The sequence below is a fragment of the Lissotriton vulgaris genome, chromosome 11, assembly GCF_964263255.1.
Source record: "Lissotriton vulgaris chromosome 11, aLisVul1.2, whole genome shotgun sequence".
Classification (NCBI taxonomy): Eukaryota; Metazoa; Chordata; class Amphibia; order Caudata; family Salamandridae; genus Lissotriton; species Lissotriton vulgaris.
The window spans coordinates 601,754,470-601,768,970 of NC_141699.1; the positions used below are offsets into that span (position 1 = coordinate 601,754,470).

Here is a 14,501-nt window from a genome sequence, read left to right on the forward strand (position 1 = left end):
GTCTCCGGCACTCCCGTGATGCGTAGGTTGTTTCGGCGCGATCTGGCCTCCAAATCCTCATTTTTAGCTCTAATCACATTAAGGAGTTTATCCATCTGAGAGATTTGGTCTTTGGTCTCCGCCTGAAATTCATATAGGTCGGTATGCTTATTTTCTAATACATCCAGTCTGTGTTTGTGCACTCCAAACTGCGTTTTGACTGACTCCATCTACGTTGTTAAGGTATCTAATTTGGCGTCGATATTGCGCAGGCTAGAGCGCATTTCCAACATGAGTGCACGTAGGTCTTTGCCCTGGTCCTCCTGGTGCCCATCCGCGGATCCCCCAGTGGCAGTCTCCGTGTCAGATTCATGTTGTCTAGTAGAACGACGCTGGTCAAAACTAATTTTGGGCTGTTTGTAATCTGGTTTGCCCATGGTTACGCAGTGTGGCACGCCCTTCTCGCTGTACTGCAGATTCTTAGTATACCGTCCACAACCACAGGCGCCGCAGTCCACCCCCACAAAATTAGACTTTCTGGTGACCAAAGGTTATCTGTATACAATGTGACCGTCCAGCTGGCGCTATATTTTCTATCTTTCTTCCGTATAGCAGAGCACCACTGGGAATCTCCCTCCAATCACAACCAATAGTTTGATAAGGCAAAGACTCTGCAACACTGCGGCGAGACTCACCATTCCACAGGCACGGACAGCTTGTCAGGTCTTATGCTGGTCAGGCGGCAACCCCACCCACGCTGCTCAATCTGCAGTTTTCGACGAGTTACTCTTACCAGCCCATTCAAAGTCTTGGAGGTTCATATAAAGGCGGGGACAGACATCACTACTGTTAATGTGACTCCATGTTGCCAAGTCCCATAAGGTAGTCCCCTAATCCAGTATTCAGCTCTGCAAATGCGCATAGGGCCCTCCCCAGATGCTCAGGTCAACTCCTCTGTGCAGTATTATAGGTGGTGTTGCTCCCACGATGCGGGCGGCAGTCTCATACCTCCTCAAAATGGCGCCTGCGGAGGTAAGCCGTCTCCCCGGGCCGTCAGGTCCGCACAGTCACGCCGCAGACAGCGCCGCGATTACCAGCCTCTCTTCATCCCCTCACTTAACTCAGCCGGGCCGACCGTCTCTTGCAAATATGCCTGCACTATATCTACCGCTGTCAGCTGAGTGGGAGGCCGCAGCGCAGTTCCGCACGTCCCGCGCTCCACCTCGTACCTGCGGACGTGGGCCTCCGAGGTCACCCGAGGCGGCTCAGGCCCCCAGAGCCAGATGTCCCCTCCGCAGCAGTGCCAACGCCTGGGCTCAGCACTTCTTCCTCCCAGGTCCGATCACAGCAGCATCGGCCGAATCCCGACTATGCCTGTAATGCGACCCCGGCCCACAGCTGGCAGTGCGGCCGGGTCGCAGCTTCAGCGATAAGCGCCCAAAGTGTCCTCACCATGCTGCGGAGGTCATAACTCGGCGAGATGACAAAGGATGGGTCCAAACTTTCACCGCTTGTTACCATCGGCAATACGTCCTCAAATATGTCAAGGTAGCAGGAATTTACTCTTAAAGATGAGCGGCTGCGTAAAGGATAGGGTCTCGGCCGGCGGAGCTCGCTCACTGAGCAGCCATACTGCAGCTCGCAAAGCAACGCTCCCCATCTCTTATTTTCTTTGATGCCATTCGTTCTGGCATGCAGGCATCATGCCCTCTTCTTGTGTTTGGCCCTCCCATGGCACATGGTCCAAGTACATGTCTCCTTACACTGCTCTCTGTTTGTGGAGCTATTATTGTTTTCAAGCACTCCATAGGAGTACTCATTGTTTCAGGACGTCTCCCTTGTACACATGCACACAAGACATGCACACATACCACTAAAATGCATTTGCGTGTACATAAACCAATGCAGCCCGTAACAAGTTGTTAAAACACGAACAGCACTTGTTTATTTTTTTTGCACTATCGAATAGTATTCGAGCGCTCGCTCCAAAGGCTGTCTTGCCACTGCGCAAACACAAGCCAATAGTATTGGAGCGCCTTAAGTGCTCACCAGTTACATTACACAATGACACATTAATTTTTGTCGCTGATCCTGCTTTAATTGAGTTTTTTTCCCATTGTTGCTTGCCCATCTCCCCTCCTGCTTCCCTCGTCCCCCCCCAATACCTCCCTCGTTGCTGCTTGTTTGTTCCTTTTGCACGATCCAATGGTATTAGAGCACTTGTTCTGTGCACACCAGCTACATTACACAATGAAACATTCAGTGTCGCAGGCAGGGGGAAACGTTAGTGATTTGCCCAGAATCACAAACTGTTCAGCTGACCCGTGATACAAATCTGATTTCCCAGTTCCCCTGTTGGCAGCTCTGGCCGTTACGACACATTCTCGCTTTACTTCAAAGCCCCTCAACTGTTTCTCACTATCACTTCCACATTTGTTCAGCAAGACCCTAACACTGAAAAAGCACTGGCAAAGCCAATAGATCGCGGTACTGCCCGAACGATTGGCCTTGACAATTTGGATGTCTTTTCGCCATGTTGTCTAGCAGCACATCTGCTGTTCAGCATGACTGAAACTCCAAAATGACAGGATGTTGAGCCAACACCGCGTCTCTTAGCAAAATTGGCCACTCAAATGTCCTGGTTCTCTTTAATTTCTTTTCTTACATCTTTTTTGGTTTATTTCCATAAAAAATATAATTTACTAAAATAAGTCCTTTATCATCAATCCACTGGTTACGTGCTAGATGTCTGACAAGCTTTTGCAAGTCTGCTGTTTGCGTCAGATAGTGTTTCTTACATTGACACACTGTTACCTTGCAAACAAATATTGCAATAATAAAAGCAGTTACTACATATGTTTAGACAGCCTGTTTGCTTGTTGGTCAGTGCAGAGTTAATCAGTAACATTGTTTTTTCTACAGTAGCCCCTGCTAGACTGTCTGGTATGGTACTGAGTCCTGTTTCCCAATATAAAGTTTGCAAATATTTGTCAGCTTCCTAAAGTATAGCTTATGAGACACTTGGTAAAATATAAAGGTGCATAAACGTGTGCTTATACATAAGCACATGTATCTACCCAAATATTGAACAATATGTGTCTACAAATGCACATATAGGTGTATCTACATTTAGATAAAGTAATGATGTAAAGTCACTATCCATGCAAACACTCCCGGTGGAGAGTTTCTCCCAATGTACTTACCACGATGTAATGACTCTTGATGCAAAGCGAAGTAATGACCTAGATTCGAGACACTAAATGGGCACTCGCTGTGTTTCCATTTTTTCAGGAGTGTGGGTAATTAAGTCTGTGCGTCATGTATTATTGCTACTTGAAGTATTTCCTTGGATTCTTCAGGTGTTCCTTATCGTCAATTAAATCTCTTAAGAAACATTAGGGCTTGGCAAGTATAGACGATTCAAAACTGGTGCCTGACTTAGCTTGCTTATTGAAAGTCGACTCTTTCATCATACATCAATGAAGTGCTTACAGGAAACCATTACAAACCTATGGAAGCATGGCATGGCTACTCCTGGGAACTAAAGATAAACCGACAGCGACACCTGCCATGTCAGATTACTGGAGTTTTCCTTCACTGTAAAATAATTAATTTGGACCAGTTCTGGTCTAATGGTTGTCGAGTGAACATCTAAACTTCCAAAAGGCTCTTATTTAGGTCCGTGAATAGCAACACATTTTCTCTTAAATAGTGTTCTCTAGCTATGTATACTGGATCGTTTTTTCAGAGGTTACACATTGAAAGTGTGTTATCTGAATTGAAAGTGTTTTATCTCCATTTCTAATATTGCCACTACATTCAAACCCGCTCAAGTGAAGTAACTGGTGTCTGACTTGTCTGAGGCTGTGTTCAAGCAGTGCTATTGTAGCCTCTCAGTGTACTGGCGGTGGGAGCTTTAATTGTAAAGCTTAACCTAAGCTGGATGACTAAGAGGCTATGGGCCTTTCTGGGTGATGTGGGCCTCTATATCTTGATCAGTTCCAGGGACCGCATTGAGAAATAGCACTAGTACAGCCATGGATAGTTGTCTCTAATGGGTTATCATGAGCATGTAATATTTTGTGTGCTAAGCCACCTAACTTGTATAGCTAGCCATTGTGAACATACAAGGCTCTCCTTTTATGTGGAAGACATAGATGGACTGGTTTACATCCGTTCGCCTTAGCCACGGAGGCTGAGAATCCTCATTCCATATAAAAATGTGTTGGTTGCACCTTTACAGAATGTTTCGAATCTGCCAATTAATTCTGAGCCTATACCTTGTATGATGAAATAGCACCAGCCATTCTAATTTCTGTGTTTATTCAGCTAATACAAGTTCATCAAACATCACACAGTAAGTCTAATCCAAACAACTATTTTACATTGAAAATAAAATAAAGCTAAACAATAAGAGTAGCATGTCACATCAAGACTGTCCTGCGGAATCATCTTTTTGATCAAGGTCGTGAAAGCGATTCTTGTGAATTAAATACAAATTCCTTTCCTCGGTGTGTCATTGCCAGATACACATAGATACAACATTTTCACAAACTTGGTGCTAAAATCACTGTATATGACGTTTATCTGAAGTGCATGTAAAAGTCGTTGTTGTAAATCTTGTAATAAAAAATTAAGCAAAGTATGTATGATCAAAAGTAGTAACATTATCACTAGTACCCTCACAAAAAGCAAATCTTTTCTGACGTATTGAAAGAAGGTTCCATAAATCATATTCTAGAGATCTATGAGTCCAATTAAGTGACTGCTAGTGAAATCAAATCATGTCTATGGACTCCGGTTAGCTTGGAAAAAGATTTACCAAAAGGGAAAAGGCACAATTGCACAAATGTACAAAGTCGACATTCTGTTACTTCAAATCTACCCATAGTGACAGAACCGAACAAGGAAGATCTTCATAACATGTAGAACCCTGTGGACAATGACCCAAAGGCCACTATTGTTATGAGGCCGTCCTAGTGGCAGTAACGGTGTTGTACAATGTTTCTAACATGATTATATCGATAAAATAGTTTTGACTTCTTTGTTATTCATGCGCTCAAATGATACCTCTGTTAGCTATATGGATTACTTTCTGATCATTTGTGCCTGCAGTATAGCGCAGAATTTAAAAAGCTCAGCCTGCTTTCCATGTTTTGCTGCATCTATGAATATGGCCCCTGCATGTTGGGAAGCCGAATTGTTTAGTGACTTTTCACAATCACGCTGCTGCGATTATTAATCGAACTATGCATTTTTTGAACAGGTACGTTTCTTCAATAACGCAGTAGGACAAATTAACATTTCCAACAACACCGAAACCTGATTCTGACATAAGACACACTTCAGTCTTCTTTCAGTCATCTTTTGGATAAGTGGCGTGGGGAGAAGACTGCTGGCCTAACCTTTGTTACAGGGATCTCCGCTATGCCGGGAACATACTTTCCTAGTTTTATTTATTTTTATTTATATATTTAATGCGATTTTATATAGCGTAAACTTTACCCGAAGGTGTCAGAGCGCTTTACATAAGAACCAGTTTCAAAACATAAGGACTAAGGATTACATGTGTTACATCAAAGATACAAACAGAAAAAAATTGCTAATGTACAAGATGTAAAGTCACACAAAGAAGAGACTTGTGAGTTCTCTATATACATAGGGAAGGGCTACGACTGGATATACTCTAAGAGTCACATAGGAATGGTAGAGAGTACAAAGGTCTACTGCATATACTAGTGATTAGAGTTATCTCTATATACAGAAAAGCAGAGTTCCATTAAATGGGGTCGGAGGGGAGATGCATTCACACCACCAAGGGAGGGACAGAGAAGGGCAGGAAGGTGAGATAAACCAGAGAGGGAAGCAGATGGTAACGAGTAAGACAGCGAGGAGTGTGTCAGAGGCAGCAGGAAAGACAATAGAAAGGTCGTTAGGACAGAGGGGGGTGGTCAGAGATCGCTAAAATGGCGGGGGAGAAAGGTAGAAGAAGAAGCGAGTCATGAGAAGAAAATGGCGGGGACACAGAGGTCCAGGTCCAAAAGTCCAGGAAGAGGGCTGCCATAGCCAGCAAGTAGGGGGGAAAAAGGCAGTCTGCAACAAAGTCACAGCCTCATCGTTTATGAGGAGCTGGGGCAGCGGAGTTCGATCCGGAGACCAGGGGTCAGGGAAGAAATACCACAGGCGCCAAGACAGCTGTTCGCAGAACGGGAGGCAGTCCCGGGAGGAGGGGAGAACACGCCACAAAGCCATCCCACATCATCTGGGGCCAAATGGAGGAGCCTCAGCAACGCCGACGCTGGATGGGCACAGGAGGAGGGCACAGGAAGATGGGCACAGGAGGAGCGCACAGGAGGAGAGCTCTTCAGGCTATGCTTTGGCAGCAGCCGATCGCGAGCTTGAAAGTCTATCCGGGGAGTCATTGGCACCGATGTCCCTAAGGCGCCGCCATTTTGGGGTCAGGCAAGCCCCGGGGCAGAGCAGACTGGAGCACATCTCTGAGGAGAGCAGCGAGGGTGCCCTGTTAGTTGCGGTGGGGCCCGGCTCACCTCTAGTGCTGGTGTAAGATGGGAGGCCAAGGTCTTCAGGTGGCAACCTCCACTATTCCTAATAGTTTTCACAACTTTTTGTAAACTTTGGCTAGGCACTCCCAATTCATCCGAACGTGCAGATCAATGTTCAAGAACAAGTTCTTGTGCATTTTCACAGTAGCTTCAGCCCTGTTTCAAATGCCACCTGTTGACAGTACACTTGTAGTTGTCCTGTGTGCGCGGTACTCTGGCTATGCCTAGTGAAATAAAACATCCGTCGGGTCCCATGAACATATATTAACCCTAATCACCTGTCTGCCTTCCTAGAAGGCCACATTGTCAAGGGCGTTCTGGATACAGCTTATCAAGTGTTGTAACTTCTGTTTTATGTTCATATCTGTTTTTCTGATGTTTCACATAGTGCTAATTTAGCTCGTTGGGATAATCCACGATGTAGCAATGATTTTTTGGCAGCATTAACTTCATCTTTCTAGTAGCTTGATTCATCCACTTATCTTCCTACCTTCTCAATATTCATTTGGATACTAGTATCTTTTGTCATTTGTCCCACAATATGATTAATGCTGTTGTTTGGTGCATCAATAGTCAATATTATTATTCTGTGTTGATTGGGCATTTTGATCACTGCAGTTGGTGAGACTTGTCTCCATTACACTAATTGAACACAGTCCAAGGTAGCAATTGTTGATTTATTTGTGCTGTTTTTCTTTCAGATGCATGTCTTCGATGCCAGGCAGAAAATAAACAAGAAGATTGTGTTGGTATGTACACTTTTTTCGTTTCCTATCTAGAGAACTTTTTGTTGACTGTATCGGTCTATAGCAGCGGTTCTTAACCTTTTGACAGCAGTGGACACCCGCTGAATCCTAACTTTTATCTTGGGACCACTACTGAGTCCTCATCAGACTCCAGGGACCCCCAGCCTAAGCAATTTCTATGATTTGAATCTCAAAACAATACACAAAAATACAAAAACAAATATACACCAAACAAAAACGCAAATAGTGAAGTATTTTGTTTATTTCACAATCCAAGATAGAAAAACATTTCACATTTTAAATTTTGCTTCTTAATTTGTACATACTTTATTAGTTTTGTAAAAGAGTCTTTGGTAGGGCTCTCGGACCCCCAGGGCTCCTTGAAATACAGGTTAAGAGGCACTGGTCTATAGTTAAAAAGATATGTAGGCCCGTTACAACACTGATGGACATTTGCTGCCAACTTGTAATACTTAAATATTTATAGGTGATATCGTATCGGAAACAAGAAAGTGTTTTGTTGTAATTTATCGATCACTACAGAACATGAATTTACTAATCTTATGTACAGCAGCTCCACCCCTCCAACATTTCCCCCATAAACCTTCTCTTTATTGCTGCTGCACACACAAGTAGAAGAAAAAAAGCCTTAACAGTTTATCTAAAGCAAAATGTCTAAGTCCCTTTCAAGGATTTTGGGCGTTCATACGCCAGGAGCTCTGTTTGGGCTGAGGGGGCCGTTTTTGTGTGGAAAGGGTGGGTGACGCCATGATCCAAAATCACTACTTGTTGGTTGGTGGTTGTATAGAAAACTGAATATTGTAGGTGGGTGGGTGACGTCAATGAGTAGGTAATCTGTGCGTGCGTGAATAACTCTGATGAATGGATGGAAAGAATGTGAAATAATTGCCTGTATATTTGTGGAAATGCCATTTGTCATTAAGACCATGGGAAATACATAGATTACACATAGATTTATCTGCTTCGGGATAGGGTCTAAATTTGGATGTGGACTGCCTGTTTGGGATTGTTTCCATGGGTTAATTGAAGTTGCCTCAAAGAGGATACATTTCTTTGGCGATAGGAGCAATAATTTGTTTTGTAATTGCCAGAATTGTGAATAGTCTCCATTAGGTGCATAGATATTTATCGTATAAATTCACTGACCCCATGTTTGTGTCTAGTGATGAGCCATCTGCCCTCAATTTCTTGTTAAGAAATCCCAGCTGATTCAATCTTTCTGGTGGAAATTCTTGAAGCAAGCAAGGCTCCTATCACATTGTTACCAATGAAGCCAGATTTTCTATCAGCTGTTAACCTCATTTTAAACCGATCTACTCTCGGGTGAGTAGCAGTAAAATGAAGTATTGTCCCCCACCACCATCTTCAAAGTTTTAGGCCAAATCCTGAGCCAAATGTCATTTATAGATCAGCATGGAGAGGGTCACTGAATCTCTGGTTGAGATTAAGGCCAGCTTTCTCCCGTTAATAAAAAAGGAATGAAGAAAAGTTTGTCGCTTGTGTTGCTCTAGATACATATGCTCTGCGTAACCCTTTTATTTAGGGTTGGGCTACGACATTTGCAAGTTGTTTTTGTTTGAAGAAGTCTTTTGAGTCACAAGGTATACACTGACTTCTCCTTAGGTTGGCGTTACACACGGGCACAGATTCCATGTTAGATTGTTGGGGTTTTTTTCACCGTCCCGATGGGGCTTAAGGTGTGAAGCACCTTTTGATGCTTTCTTCTTTTCCTGGGCTTTTTTTCGATACCGATTGCATCTTGCAAACATCCGAACCCAACACTATATGCAGGAGTATGCAGAGCATGTTAATCTATAGCATTACTCGCTACAGACAAAAGCTTACAGGGCAGGTAACCTTTTCCTTACTACAGAAGTATGGGGAGGAAATGGATCCTTTTCAACAGTCCGTCCCAAAAGTAAAAATAGATAAATGGAGAACTTGTCAACAAAGAGCAAATTGTGTATTATACCTGTTAACCTATCCAAGTCGAGGCGCGGAAACTGGAGCTATTAAAACGTAGCGCTTAGCCTACTTATATTGGTTTATTATTTATTTTCAATCAACTTCATGGGAGAGTTTGGCTACTGAGCAAACACAAGGAGATGATGGACTGAGTGCTGAAACTTTTCAACCACTCTCTTCCCAACCCCCCCCCTCCCAAGTCTCAGATCTAGGTTGAATCCATCATCGTTCTTTAGCTCACTTCGCCACCCCAGTTCAGACACAGCTATATTCAAATCAGTCTTGACCCTGTGCTTAACGGGAACAGTCCAGACCGAACTGCCAACCCATGTCTTCCCTGGACCATAAGCAAGCATACTGGGACCGGTTTCAGGCTAACAGCCCTCAGAAGCCAGGCTAGCTTGAATCTGGTGGCGAGGTGAGCAAGAGACCCACGTCTCGACATACCCTGCCAACCTAGGGCCAGGGTATGCGCAGGCGTCGGTCCCTTGCTTACTTTGAGCCACTGGATCCAAGCTAGCCTGGCTGAAGAGGGCTGTTAGCCTGAAACCGGTCCCAGGATGCTTCTTTCCGGTCCAGGGAAGACATGGCTTGGCAGTTCGGGCTGGACTGTTCCCATGAGGCACAGGGTCAAGACTGATTTGCATATAGCTGTGTCTGAACTGGGGTGGCAAAGTGAGCTAAAGAACGACAATGGATTCAACCCAGATCTGTGACTGGGGGTGAGTGTCTGAAAAGTTTCAGCGCTCCGTCCAACATCTCCTTGTGTTTGCTGTGTTCGCCCTGAGTTGGCAGGGTATGCCCAGACGTGGGTCCCTTGCTCACTTTGCCACTGGGTTCAAGCTAGCCTGGCTGATGAGGACTGTTAGCCCGAAACCGGTCCCAGGATGCTTGTTTCCAGTCCAGGGAGGACATGGCTTGGCAGTTCAGGCTTGACTGTTCTCATGAGTCACAGGGTCAAGACTGATTTGCATATAATATAGCTGTGTCTGAACTGGGTTGGCAAAGAAAGCTAAAGAACGATGATGGATTCAACCCAAATCTGTGACTGGGGGTGAGTGTTTAAAAAGTTTCAGCGCTCCCTCCATCATCTCCATGTGTTTGCAGAGCTTGGCTACTGACATGTCTGAAATGGCACCAACTATTTTATTTCTAAAAAGAAAAAATATATAGAGCTCAACCTCTAGTTGCACTGAATCTATAACAGATGCCAACATGAAAAAACATTTTTACAGATAAGTAACATATTTACTGTTTCTTGAAGTGACACTATATCTTGGAATAAAATGATTGCTGCTAAGTAGTAAAGTTAGCCTTGTCATACAGTGTGGTGGCGTGAATTTAGCTTCCGACACAAACGTTTTACGGTTTTCTTAATTTTAAATCTACACCCATGGTCTGGTCTTTAGGGTTTTATCCTGGAGCTAAACCTTTGGGCATCACATTACTTACAGTTATTAGAAATCAGCAAAATTAAAGGAATATTTGCTGTGGCCAAATTTCAGTGGCTGAGGGCCAAGGTATCGATGGAAAGGTACACTGGTTAGACTTTCTCATGGCACAGAAAGCAAGTAAATGGTGTAGTGTTTGACCTTTTGCTTATACTCTCATTCTAATTTGATTGTAGAACGTTTTGGGGGAAGGGGAAAGGAAGTACAAAATGCATAGTAACAGTTGTGGAAAAAAGCCAGTATTATTGCATTGTCTAGAGTACTCGGTGATGCATTTTGTAGCTGATATTTTGCGATGCAGTGTTCGTAACGAGTTTTTCTTTTCTCCTCTAGTGGTCTGGGGAGAATGTAATCATTCGTTCCACAACTGCTGCATGTCCCTTTGGGTGAAGCAGAACAATCGTTGCCCTCTATGTCAGCAGGACTGGGTAGTCCAGAGGATAGGCAAATGAAAGAACGGGATATTTTCTGTCTCAATTTCTTGGAGCAGGATTCTTTTGAAGGCCATGTGTTCACCAATGAATGGCCATTGCATCGGTGAAGTGGACGCTCTGCTTTCTGTCTGCGGTGTGGTTTTTCTGAGAGGATCCTTCAACAGCATAAGAGAATTTTCCTCCTGGTTTCTGTTTTTTTTTTTAAATCAGGCGTTGCCTTTGAAGACCAATGGAACGACTGAAAGAGCATTTATTTTCTATATGTTCTATATTTAGCATTTTAAACAACTTCAATGGAACCTGGGTGTGACTTGTAATAATGGTTTTGAAACGCTAACCTGAAATGCCATCTTAAGTTATTAACCAACCAAAGCAAAAATATTCAATTTAATGTCAGTGGCGTTTGAGAGTATGTGAATTGCCAATGAGATTTCAGTCTTATTCCTAAAATGGTTGTATTTTCCTTTTAAAGAAATTAAATGGAGCCCACAAAGCATTCAGCTGTGGTTCCAGCAGTAACAGTGTGCTTCTTCATCTTTTGTTAACCAAACTGTTACTCTTTTATTTCTTGTAACTTAAATCTCTTGATTTATTAATTTTACAAACAGAATGAATTAAACCCTCCTCTAGCGAGAGACTCTTGTATTTATTACGCAGCTTTGGAACAGATGAAATAAGGGAGAAAGTATGGATTGGTAAAATAGACGGTATATGTACTCCGTTCTGAAATTCGTGATCTGCTAGGAGATATTGTAAACATTTTTTTTAAAAGATAGTATATCTGTTCATTTTATTATGACCTTTTTCCTGTGTGCAGATCACACCCCTGGCTTTAATGTTGCAAAATGTCTCAGTACGGCCTTGTGATTAGAACACAAACTTGTTACATCTTCAGATATTTTACCTATTAATTCACATGCCCCGTTAGTGTCGCTTGTTTCATAAAGGGAGCAAAGATGAAAGTCAAATAGAAAAAACCTTAATGGCAGGAGTACAGAATGAAAACTATATGCCAAAATTTGAATCCTCATTAATACCTGTGAGCTCTGTGTTTCATAGTCGTCATTTGACAGCAAATCTTTAAGTGTTTGCAGACAGTTCGGTTGACGTCTTTATGTAATTGTAATTTACAAATAATTTTGCTTTGAATACTTTTCTGAGTGAAGTGCACAAGTCCAGAGGTTAGCGGAAGTACTACTTCAAAGTGCCTAATCTGCTATAGACTGATAATTTCCTTTTACAAGCCCAGGGTATGAGATCAGACACCCAGAGAGTCCTCTTTATTTGGAAGTATTATTTATGAGCTAGCTAAATAAAAGTTATTAAAAAATGAAATGGTGTAGTTGCTTGTTTTATTTATTTCAGGGTTTACTTGTTATTTGCGGTTATCTTTACAATGGTGACCATTGAAGAGGAATTCCTGCCTTAGATGGGCTACCATGTTCTAAGAAAACTAAAACGGAGATTACCGCTTCCTTTATTTCACCCTTGGTATATTTTTTCCTTATCCTCCCTCTCATAGTATATTTACTATACACGCAGCCTCCCTAGTTTTCCTTATGTCAGACTGTTAAGACTGCTGTTAACCCCGCAACAATTAGTTGGGCATTAGATTCACTGCTTACTCGTGTTTTCAGTACTCCTATTCTTTTAGTGTGTGCTTGCTTCTCCTCAGTTTCACACGCTATGTAATTGTGACAGTTGCTTCCTCCCCACAGAGTTTGTAAATACTTATGTATACCCTTTGTTTTTACAGAGTCTTAGTCCGCATTGCAGCTTCCAGTATCCTCAAGACACACAGTTCTTGTCTCTGCTCCACATGTTCCTACCTGCACTCCATCGCTGCCCATTTTTCCCTGTTAATAGCTGTTGTTGAGGTTTTTCCTCATGGGTTCTTGCAACAGTCCTCCCTAATTCTTGTTTAGCACCTATCGGCTTGGTCCTTGCTGCAGGTTATCATTTTCCAATCCGATTCCTTGCCAACTGCTGTGAATCGTGTCTCTTCGTGTGAGCTTTTCACTGTTCCCCTTTCTTTGCCCATAGCCTATCACCCTGTCCATCCAATTACCCCTTCTCTGCTCAAGGCCCATAATTTTCATTTCTCTGTGCCTTTTCTCTGCAGAAGTGCTCCTTCATGGTTCATGGTCAAAAATTAATGATGTTTTATACCACCTAACTTGTGGGTTAAAAGGTCCACCTTCTCACAAAACTCGATGAATCCCTGTAGGTTTTTAAGCTCACCTTTATATTCTACTGGAACTGCAGCATAACCGTGTCAATGGGCAAGAAATAGGATTGTTGGTTTGGAAACAGAAGAACCCATCTCAAAGGTATGCCTTGTCCTAGAAGTGTGACATGCCTCTGTCTCGGAAAAACAGGGAAGAAATAGGGAATTCTGTCAGTATATGTCGAAGCCTTCTGCAGAAACTTACTTCCCCGCCTTTCCTGAGTGCACTTGCATTTGGAAAGAGAAAATGTCTAGGCAACTCCGCTAACTCCCCACTGAACAAAGACGAAAGTAAAGGCTAACAAAACGGCAATTTGCCCTTCCAGTAGGCATTTTTTTTAGTGATCAAATAGATGGAATGCTCACAAATTCCACATCTCACTGTTGTAACTGGCAGAGACAAACATCAGGTTAGCTCAATACTAGGATATACTTTAAGAGTGTACTGCTATGCTGACCCTGTAGCCAGAGAAGTCCTTTGTGCCACCCTACAATAGGATAATTCACTTTGCATTGGATAACAAATAAATTATGTTATTCCTCAGTTACTTGAAAGTATAAGATGCGTGCAGTAGCATACCCACTGGTGCAATCTTTTCTTTTTCAGCAACTTGTTTCTGGTTATCGGGATATATGTTCTGTATCAAGAATCGTTGTGGGTTGAAATGTTTCGCATATTTCTGACATCTGGTAGTTAGTCACAAAAGTGCAATTTGTTAATGCAAGTGTGAGTGTTAACAGTGGTAATTGCTGATGGCTACTTCTAACCAGAGATTCCTCACCTTGTCAATGAATCCCCCAGGACACCAGACTGGATCCGGAGATGTTCCTCAGCTTTGCTCTTGCATGCCAGCAGATGGCATCGTGCGACTCTGCATCAGCTTCATCCCTTTCTGAAAGTTTCACCAGAGCCAAATATATGTGCCTCTCCTGCACGCCGTCATTTCCTTTTTATTCTTTACCTTTGAATGGTGATCTGGCGCGGACTCCCTCACCTTTTTCTCATTCTTTTGGCAAATTTTCTCAAAAATGTTCCTACACTATGCAAGTCAATATGTCCCTTCCAAAGGCTGCAGGGTTTTAACCTTGTAGGAATTGTCATAAGCAGATGTCTT

General features: G+C 42.9%; 1 protein-coding gene across 1 annotated transcript in view; it reads left to right on the forward strand.

Annotated features, from left to right (window-relative positions):
* The window catches only part of RNF7 (ring finger protein 7), a 29,136-nt gene extending 16,642 nt beyond the window's left edge, over positions 1-12,494 (forward strand). Inside the window, exons 2-3 of the mRNA XM_086943701.1 lie at positions 7,244-7,291; positions 11,059-12,494. Of these exons, the coding sequence (XP_086799827.1) occupies positions 7,244-7,291; positions 11,059-11,177 (167 nt within the window). The 3' untranslated portion in view covers positions 11,178-12,494. The remainder of the gene's footprint in view (positions 1-7,243; positions 7,292-11,058) is intronic.
* The last annotated feature ends 2,007 nt before the right edge of the window (positions 12,495-14,501 follow it).